The following is a 10,907-nucleotide window of genomic DNA, read 5'->3' as shown; positions in this document are numbered from 1 at the left end:
GAGGAGTTTCTTTTTTTAGTGCTGGATGTTCGTTTAGTTCTGCAAGAGTTCTACTTGACACTGCAAGAGGTTCATTTATTTGTTGTCTGTAACGAAATGCCCCTTTTTGAGTGGTCACCCCCAAAGTTGTGGGCTGATGCTGCAACGTTTTCAACTCAGGGTGAACTGACGCCTGCTAACCAGACCTCAGTGTCAGTGCCCAATTGGCAGAAGCTTACTTGATTCTAAATCCCTAGTATATTGTACATTGTAATTTAGAGAGTCCCCTGGACTGGGGCACCTATTGTGCCACCCTGAGTGGTAGAGTGGGACAAGGTAAAATAGGACGCCTAGTCCGCCACTACAGACTAAAAGGATAGTTCCAAACATTATTATTGGTGTTTTTTTTACCATTCTAATCAATAAAAAAGCCCAATTTTCCTTTTTAATGTGTGTACGTCACATCTACTGCAAGCCATGTGAGCCCTAAGGCAGGGTGGACCATACATGTTAGTCAAAAGACTTTATTCTGTAACATAGACCATAAAAGTACATAAAACAATATATAAACCTCATGTATTAAAACAGAAAAAATACACAGTCAAGTTAAAATAGAAAAAAGATTACACAAAGATATTATACATTTCAACACGACTATATACGTAAAATCAGACATAAATACCAAACTAATTAATAGTTATGTAGGATATGTATACAAACTTCAGAAAGATTTAAAAAGTCAATTATGGCCATAACAGCAAAACATAAGCATGACGCGCCCAGTATTCACTTTAAATCATGAACACATTTTCTAGATCTAACACCAAAGATATTAAAAGCAAACCTCAAACAAACAGAGCAATCATGTATACTGGAACTAAAAACTCACACCACGAGACGTATGGAGTAATTACTCTGGGTACAGACTTTAATCAATGCAGTTAGACTAAATATGCGTAAACAGATTAACAGAGAGTCCCAAATATAAAAGGTCAGTGCATGGTGTCAACTAGAGAGCAATCATAACTCAGGCTTAGAGAATAAAATAACAGCTGTCCATAACTTAACGTAAAGCATTTCACTCCATAGCTTTAACTATAGTACTCCAGTTCCAGTGTAAATATTTGGCAACAGTACATATCATTTATTCTTTGGTCTCAACACACAGCAGCCTGCGTGCCACTAAGCATTGCCTGACCCCACGCTGCATACAAACCGGATAGATCCACCTTTTCCCCGTACATGCCAGGCCCATGAAAAAGAAAAACATTGTGTTGTAAGGTTTCTTCTGTTTGCACACCCACTGAGCAAATAGTATTCACACCTGCCTTAGATTTCCATTTTGAACAGAAAGAAAGAAGTGGAAGAGTGTTATACCGAGACTTAACTTACAGAAGTCTGGCAGCTGGGGTTGAGACGTAATCAAGGAGATATTCAAACGTACTAAGGGGTTTTAAACTCTAAGAATCCTTGGTTCTCGTTGCTCACCTCATGCCCCACCTGTGGGCACAACAGGTGTCCTTGGGTAGGTGTAACAAGCTCCACTTGCCTAGCCAATGATCTTCAAGGCCTACATGTGTTTATCATGTCTGGCAGCAAAAAAACACAATTGTCATTTTTACTGGGAGAGACTGGTAGCCCCATTGGCGAGCACAGAATTACATGCTGACCACTCAGCTTTGCTAACTTATGAATGGGACTACCAAAGCTGGTACTTTAAGGTATCAAACAACTCGTTATATTAAGTCTGACTTGATGCTCAAGTCGGAATTAATGTAACTTGTTGCACATGCAACTTATAGAAACTTGCCACTCAGTTTGCCAGTTTCCCAGAGGCCATTTGCTGAGGCTTGCCACCAGACAGCCTCCTGCCCACCTGGGCTGACATGTCAAAGGCTCCCATGGCATGTAACAATTGTGTAACAATAGCCCCTGCAGGCCAGGGCTCCAGGGGGGCCTCTCTGGCACACTGCATGGGCAGGCCTAAGAGCTCCTGATTGAGTCTATAGCATGGCGGGCCCATCCATGCACTTTGCAGCGGGCCCCTCCATGCTCTTGGCACGGGCCCCTCAAGTTTTGTTATGCCACTGGCAGGCACATGTCGTTGGTCCAAAAGGCGAGTTTCACAGGGGAAGCTGCCTTTTTTCAGGCAAATGGTGAACACATTAGAGGGGGGCTGCTCTTTTGTTCAGGTAGACTGCTTGGCATTGGGGACAGAGTGGGAGAAACACTGGCCACATTTTTTTTTATGGGTGTTTAGTCCAGAAACAGCCACATGTCTAGGGCAGGCCACTGAACTTCACACACCAAAAGAGGTGTCCCGGCAACTTTGAAGTGGGCAGAGTAGAGCACTCTGGGATAGCTAGATGCCACGCTTCACAGGAAGTTTTCATCAGGTAAGAGTTAAGTCGATCTCCCTTGAAGTCACTTTCTTTGCACAATAGGAACACACCTGGCACCCTCAACTCAGATCTTGTAGAGGGTCGAAGAAGGATTGCTGTGCAGACCCTGGGACCGGCGAAGAAGAGGCTGCACCAAAGTTTGACTGCACTTGCTGCTCCTTTGCCTAACAAAGTAAAGGACCATGCCTGCTGTGTCTGCACAGGGAGAAGTCGTTTCCTGAGTCTAGCTAGAAACGGAGACTCCAAGAGTCAGTTGGCTCAATTCCAGTTGACAGCACAGGGTCACAAAAGCTGAAGAAGTCCGCTAGGAAGAGTTGGTAGCCCAGATCACTTGATCGTCGTTCCTCACCGACGTGCAGCCCAGGAGACGAGTTGCACCCAAGTCTGCTGGACCAAGCAGAGTCCTCGGAGTGCAGACTGGTCACCTGGAGAGTTTTCCCCAAAAAAGGAAACAGCTGAAACCATTGTGCCCAATGAGCAGTAGTCTAGTGGTGGTAACTGGACTTTTACTGGACGAAAGAGGACTTAGAGGAGCATTGACCCCTGCAACCAAAGTCATCCAACCGGGACCGTGAACCAAGGAGTGGCCTCAGGATGACTCCTACCAAAAGCACGACTGAAAATTTTGAGGACGTAAGAGGAGGTTTATGCGCTGTGATTCTTTACATCAGGTGTGCGAAGGGGGTTGGGAAAGGTGTTTAAAGCGGATGCAGGGAAAGAATGAAGTAGAATGGGTGGTTTGCTGAGATGGGTATAGGAGACGTTTAGGTTTAGAAGGGCTTGTTTTCAGGGGGTGAGAGTGAGGGTGTGTGGGTTAAAAGCACATGGATTATAACATTAGGGAGGAGGGGAGAGTTCCATAAGGGAGGTAGGGCATTATATGCGAAAGCACCGCATGTTTTACTTTAGTTGGGGGTGAAGGATGTGCGAGTAGTTGGCATGTGTAGTTATTGGGTTGACACAGAGACTGATGATTTGAGGAAATATTATTTTTTGTTATAGTGGGGTTTACATGTCATGTGATTGTAATATATACATCTTTATAATTTATAGATACTCCTGAAGAAGGTTTTTACAAACCGAAAAGCATTGAGTTAAGGAAATGTACCAAATCTGGTGGAGGTTTGGAAATTTTATATATTCATGTATAGGCCTGGATGGGCAATGCAAGGAATTAAAAGAACCAAGATTGCCACGAATTATATATCTTTTGACGTGATGGTTTCAACAAAATGGATAACATTGGGCAAAACTACTGAAATAAACATGAAGAACACTGGTTTACTATGGTGGATGTGTATTCATTTGGCAATACCTATGTGCATACAGCTGTGCATCCCGCTGTGACCTGCTACGAAAGCGGGCCACTAACTTCAAGTACATCATGCCAAAGCACAGCATCCTGTATCCAGGGCCGGACTGAGAACAGAAACCGGCCCTGGCAAACTGCTCAGCTGGCCCCCCTGGGGTCAGGGGGAGTGCAGCTGAGCAGTTTGCGACGGCCGGTTTCGGCCGATTTTGTTACCGGGGGCGGATATTGTCGACCCCAGGTAACAAAAACGGCCCCCCAGGGGCCCAAAACCGGCCCCCAACCTAGCGGCCTACCGGGGAAACGCCTGGTGCCCGCTATGGCCTGTCCGGCCCTGCCTGTATCCCGTGCATCAGGACTACTCCGTAGAAGTCAATGGCAAGGGACTACTGGTGACTGTTTTTTCAGACCTTGCTGCTCACCTGGCCTGGCTCCCTGTCGGAGTTGGATGCCCTAAGTCACTCTAAGTAACTGAGTTCCCCTCTGACAACGTTTTTCTTGAAAGACTTTCTAATTGTCAAATATGATTAATTTGCCAATGCTCGTTCACGGTTAAGTGAAAAGTATTAATTTATTGTTCCTTGAAAATTCTATATCTCTTGAACCCTTCTTTAGATCTTTTCTGTTTTGGTGCTTATAAATTCATTAAAACATATGCCTATACTTAAGCTATTTTTATAAATTGATGTCAGATTTCTTGAGTGGCGAGTTTCTTTCTTCTTCAATTGTTTTGGTTTAAATGCTTGTTTCTCTTAGAGGCCTGACTACTAAAAGGCACAGCTACTCAGGGTTGAGTAAGGTTTGACAAACGAAACCTGACTGAGGTTGGTAGTGTAGTAAAGGGAAAGGTCTCACAACCACTCCATATAACACATCCCATTTCCCCACAGTGCTGCAGAATGGTCTTCTGTTTCGCAGGAGCTTTATTTGGTACTTCTGGATTTGTTGTTGATTTTGTATGAGATTCATTTTATACTCCAGGAGCATCCCTTGGTACTGAAGTATCTTTTTTGAGATGCTGCAGAAGCTTTGTTTTGAGCTGCAGGAGCTTCATTTGGCGCTGCAGGAAATGTATTTGCTGCTTCAGGTGATTTAGACAATGCAGGAAGTGATGCTTGTGCAATAAAGGAGTCCCGTGCTACTACACAAGCTTTTGTGATGTGAATGATCCCTTACCGAGTGTCGGTTTCACCGAGCTAGGAGAATTGGGACATGATGGTGAGACATGGCAAGAAGACAATCATAATTTGAAACTCTTGCCTCATGATGCTACATCCCTTGGTATAAATGAGTACTTCTAAAGGTTAAATCTAATTAAAAAGCAAGAAAATGCCAAAAATTAGGAATGGGTGCAAATTGGGCTGGTAATAAATGCTAACATTACACCCCTTTTCATTTATTTGAAATCAGAAAAACGAACACACTTAAACTACAAACAATTCATATAAATGCATAAAATGTGATACAAGATTAAAACGTTGCAAAATGTACATACATCAATATTATACAATAAATCCAATAAAGCAATACAGTACAAGAAAGGATCTGAAAAAATGTCAAATGATAGCAGACCTTCACAGTAGACGGATTTAATAATAGATAAAGTGCTTCCTCGTGCATTGATAATGAATATTTAAAAATTGCATAATGAATTATCATTATTTGGTAAATCAGAAGCTATATGTGGTGTCAGGATGGATTTCACGAAGTACTGAATGTGTATCGTGTGATAGATTAAAGCTTCCTATGGAACTACTGGCTTTAGAGACTCTATACATTGACTTTATTTTGTACATTAGGCATTTGATTTGGTAACACTGAAAGTGCAGCCCTGGAGTCACTCCTGTTGGGTGTAGCCCTGCCCTATTCATGAAATGGAAGGGAGCTGATGCATTCTGGGATTTGAAATCACCTCTCAACTGCCATCCCATGCACATTCATGCAGTGTATGGGCTGTACGTACTCCAGTGAGATTTGTGTGGTGTTTCTGTTGGTGGGAACGTAGTTCTCTAAAGGTAAAACTGCCTTCAGTTCACTGACATCTGCAAAGGCCTGAGGGGAGATCTTCTGGATGAGACAATGTCAGAGATAGTGGCCTCATGAAATTTCTTATGCAACTTGTCTCAATTGAACTGCTGGTGACATGCTGAAGTATGTATCTCAGGTGTCAGATGATGATCCTGGAGGTGGCTTTGCAGATGTATGCATGATGTCAGTTCCCATTATATACGCAAAATGACACTAGGGATGTCTAAAGTCAAATGACTTCTGTTGATACTGGTGTTTGCTTGACAAATATTTCACACTGGTTTAAGCCAATGATAGTAACGCTGCCTTTGGAGAAATGGTTTTATCCATATGTGATTACTGACATTGTAGGTGTTCCTGGGAAATGCCTTCCTTCCTTTTTTAAATGATGACCCTATTGGTAGCTTTGTATATGTATCTTCCTATTGGTTTGAAAGAATTACACTGTTGGTGTTTTGTTCTACTGCCAGTTCGCAAGAATGCTACTGGGGTGGCTCGCTGAAATGTCTTCCTCCTGAGTGTAATGATGACTCTTGTGGTGATTTTATGTAATATCTTTCTTTAAAGCAATGAGACTAGTGGGTGAAGCAGCTTAATCTGGTTTGAGAAAATAAAAGTGAGGGCAGATTTGGCAACAGATCTTCCTTCAGTTTCGAACAAAAACACTGATGCAGGTATGGGTGACATGCTGTCCTCTAGTGTGAGATGACTACGCAGGTGGTGACGGGGGGAAATGTCATTCTCCACTTTCAGGCAACAACACTGGAAGAGGTGGATCTTCTGGTTGGCAACATTGATACTGGTGGTGGCTTAGTTAAATATCTTCGTCTGGTGTGTAGTGATTTCACTGGTAGTTCTATGAAATGTCTTCCTGAGAGGTTGAAGTCATAGTTGTGGAAGGAAGCATTTGGGGTCTACAATCCCAATGTTGTTGTGAATTCGGAGCAGTCCCAAGTGGAAATTGTCCCTGAGAGCGGGGATGTTGTCGCTGCAGATAAGAAAATGCTGCTGTCATTCGGCAGATCCTGTCCTCGACATGTTTCTTTCGAACCTTACCCTGGACTTCCATATCATACCACCTCATATGCTTCTGCTAAAGTTCACCTCAGGTGGATTCTGGGGGTCCTGTTCTGGTTTGACGTGGTCACCCATGAGGGCCTCTCTCGGGGCCAGTTTGGCTGCTCCCAAGGCTTTGGCTTCTTTTCTCTGGAGCACATATCCTGAGATTCCCATGAAAAGAGCAGCTGAGCACACAATGACTGCGATGACATAGAAGACATAGTGATAATGACCTGTGAAGTCCACTAGGAGTCCTGTGCAGAAATGGGAAAGAAAATCAAGGTCAATAACATTAAGATCTGTACCCATGATAAACGGAATCATACAAAATATATGATAAAAACATCTCATATCGTACATATTTTTGTTCTGAAACACATTTTCGCTATACACGTTATACTTTTGAAACACGAGCCATGCCTTGACACTCCCCACCACCACATTATGTCTTCATGTAGCCAATAACGGGTCTGACATACTCCATCAAAGATGGCTCACACATGTTTCTCATTCATAAAGCACAGGAAAATCTAATACCGCTCATATAAAATGGAGAATGGCTTAAACGACCGCTGCAGCACTGATCGATGGACCTTCTTGGAACACCAATAGTGAAGTTTTGAATCCATGGAAGGAATTCTTCAAGTAAGCATTTGTGAAACTGACATTTTGTTTGAAATGACGGTAATGGAGTGTAGAGAATAAGAATACATAAAAACAGAGCACTTGCTTTCACTACACATTTTAAAAGAGTAGCTGTGTGGGTAGTGTAGATCTGGGTGTTGGATTATATGGTAGTATATCTACATACTGTATGCAGCAGCAGCTCCTCCGCAATGGCGGAGGGGCGTTGCCCCACTGGCCCAGAGCCAGCGGTTGAAAAATAAAACAATATTTTACTATTGTTTTATTTTTCAGCATCAGGCTCTAAGCCAGTGTGTGCAAGGAGGGGTAGGGCAGGGTGATGGGAGGGGGGAGGAGGAGTGGTAAATGCGTACTTTTAAACGAGCATGTCAGTTTGTCCGGCAGTCATAGGCCGGTCAAACTGACATGTGCTCTTAGTCTTTCTCCAACCCGGATGTATTGCCCAGCCGGGTTGGAGAAACAGCACAGACTCCCTGTGTCTAAGCGAGTGTTAGTCCAGCCCACTCAGGCCAATCCCCACACTGCTCTCATGCTTGAGAACAGCGTGGAGATTGAATAGGGCATCCGATGCTGTCCCAGTGACTGCTGGGGCCAGGAACAGAAGAGCGTGAGGCAGCCAGGAGCACCAGGTAAGTATTGTTTTTTTTCTTTATTATTACTCCCACCACAATGTCACCTCTTGTGCTTTCCGACAGCTTCCCGTCGCCCCACACCTCCTCCAACCTTCTGGGTTCTACAAAATACATGCAGTGGTAACATGGTGCAAGTTTGGCAAAATGTATCACTGATTACAGAAATTGATTGTATCACTGGTCATAAATAAACTCTAGTATACTCATATAATCTATCAGACAATACGAGGACTCAACATTGCAAATATACCATTGCTGTCCAATGATTTTGCTAATAGCTGATGTAAGTTATATAGGTGGAGTGGAAATTAGTGTGTGCAGATGTCAATGAGAGTCATATTGGGGCACTTCTCCTCATTGTGAATCATAATTATAACGTGATATAATGCAGGCCAATGCAGTCTTTTCGGTGCCGACAGGGGTGGGGGGTGTAGTCCTTCAGGGGGCCCTCAATTAGATCATGGACAATGAAAATCTATGACATATAGTACACTCGAGGGCTTCTCATCACATTTTGCATGGGGGTCCACCATTTTGTTATACACTTCTGTTGGATGGTGGTCGCGTTTGACCACATGCTGTTTGTCCAGTAATCCAATATTACTGTAGATGTAGCATCCTCCTCAGGCTGGGCACCCGCCAATGACTACGCCACACATAAAGCTTAATATAACACATCTTTATTCTTCTGCGTGTAACAATAAACTCAACATTCTAAACCTGCATTCACTGAGCTGTCCTCTAACACTGAAGTCACAGTACTACGGAGTCCATCAGGAGGCAAAAATGTTCCGTCATTGCTAATTCAAAGAAAACTACATCTCCCCTCCCCCTTTAAATACATTTTTTTAAATCTATTTACAAATATATACATAATCACAGCTCTCCGATGAGCCTTTATGGCACTCTGATTACTCGTCCCGCTTGAGTCTTCGGAAACTGGAAGCTGGCATTAGAAGTGTCCATGATTTGCTCTGGAGATGCAAGAGTAACAGTAGTCAGTAAATCTTCAAATTTCCTTTCAGAACTAGTCTCTATGTTGGCATCAATATATGACAAGTGTTGAGCCACATTTCGGGAATTTGAGGAGTATTGCATAATGAACTTCCAGGATGTTGGGCAGTAACAATGTGTCCTTTGATGGTCATGACGTAGAATGGCTCAGCATCGAATGTAGCATCAGAATTTCGTTTTCTCAACTGAAGAACAAGCACTTGATTTCTTCTAGTGAAAACAATGTCTTGTGTGTTGTTGTTTGTCTGTATAAGCCTTCATTTTCGTTGTATGAACCAAGTCTTTGATAAGGGTTCCTTCCACAGTATTTGATCTTCTGTTGGTCTATTGAGGTAACTTGGTTGTCATTGCTCTCCTGAACATCAAGGTTGCAGAACTTTTTCACCTGCTGTCGAGTGAGGTGTTGAACAGTAAGCTTGTAATGTAGAATTCAAAACTGTTCTAAGATCTGGATTTTTTTAATATTGCACGCTGAATAGCTTTCTTTAATGTATTCGAGAAACGTCCGACAAGGCCAGCTATTTTGATGCTTAAGCTTTTCTGAGGATTAAGAGAGTTTCTGAACTTTCGACTGTTGAAAGGCGGCCCATTGTCAGACTTTAAAATTGCAGGAAAACCTCATGTTGCAAATATGCTGTTGAGTCTTTCAATGTCTCTTTCATGCATGGAAAGTAGGTTGTGTTTCTGTACGTTGTTGTCTGCCAATGCTATTGTTAGAAACGGGATCCCTGGCTGGCCAGGGCTCACACCAAAGTCAGTCAGAGACCACCACTTCTAAGTCAGGGCAAGGGAGTTACACTCCAAGATAGCCCCTGCTCACCCTCTAGGTAATGTGGCGCGAACAGCAAGGCTAAACTTGGAGGCGGTATGAGTTAAGTATTTGCGCACTCACCCCAGCAACAACACACAAGGCCCACCACAAAGGAAACTCCACACAAGGTTGTATAAATAAATAGCCTTTGTATTATAGTAAAAACACATTAGATAACACACAAACTTTACAATGTGCCAACAGTCACGGTCAGAATTTACAAGGGATTATGTACAGAACAGGGCCACATGGACCACTGTCAGGGGTAGGCACTTGTTAGAAATAATACTTGTAGGTATACACTTTAGCACATAAACATATAATGGCTGTCACCAAAATAGTACATGTAGCACACAACCAGTAATCACTGGTAAAGAGTAAATACCTCCTACGCAACCCTAAACACTGTAGGAAAATCACGCAGGGAACTAGGACCTTATCATCAGGACCTAAGGAAGGAATACCATCACCTAAGCAGGTCACTTTTAGCAAAGGGAAGGAAACCTAAACAATCACCTAAGCAGGTCACATTTAGCAAAGGAGATAAACATAAAATACCTAAGCAGGTCACTTTTAGCAAAGGTAATGGGACATCAACAATCCTCTAAGCAGGTCACATTTAGCAAAGGGGATAAACATAAAATACCTAAGCAGGTCACTTTTAGCAAAGGTAATGGGACATAAACAATTGCACATGAGGCATTAAACACATTCAGAGGTGCAGGTTAGAACATTTGCGCAAGAATCACACACACAAGTAAATTACAATGCGCAGGGTGCATGTAGCACAACACTAGAACTGTCCCTCAGGACAACTGGCCTCGCAAGGGGCTGAATTGCCCTGAGTCTCAATGTCAGGGGAGGCTGCGCAGGCAGCCAAGAACACAAATCCTAAACGTAGCAGTTGCCCACAAAGTGCTGGGCAACTGGTGCAGGAAAAGTTAGGGCAACGTTGGAGCCTCGTGGGCTCAAGAACACAGGTGACTGGCACCTAAGAGCTTCAGCGCTCTAAACAAATGAAATGCCCC

At 43.2% G+C, this 10,907-nt stretch overlaps 1 protein-coding gene across 1 annotated transcript in view; it reads right to left on the bottom strand.

The window, feature by feature from the left end:
- Window positions 1-545: 545 nt before the first annotated feature.
- The window catches only part of LOC147665199 (monocarboxylate transporter 6-like), a 101,108-nt gene continuing 90,746 nt past the window's right edge, over window positions 546-10,907 (bottom strand). The window contains exon 3 of the mRNA XM_086949681.1: window positions 546-7,031. Within this exon, the coding sequence (XP_086805807.1) occupies window positions 6,799-7,031 (233 nt within the window). The 3' untranslated portion in view covers window positions 546-6,798. The remainder of the gene's footprint in view (window positions 7,032-10,907) is intronic.

This window comes from Lissotriton vulgaris, unplaced genomic scaffold (genome assembly GCF_964263255.1).
Source record: "Lissotriton vulgaris unplaced genomic scaffold, aLisVul1.2 SCAFFOLD_2319, whole genome shotgun sequence".
Classification (NCBI taxonomy): domain Eukaryota; kingdom Metazoa; phylum Chordata; class Amphibia; order Caudata; family Salamandridae; genus Lissotriton; species Lissotriton vulgaris.
This window is presented reverse-complemented; position numbering and strand designations above follow the sequence as displayed.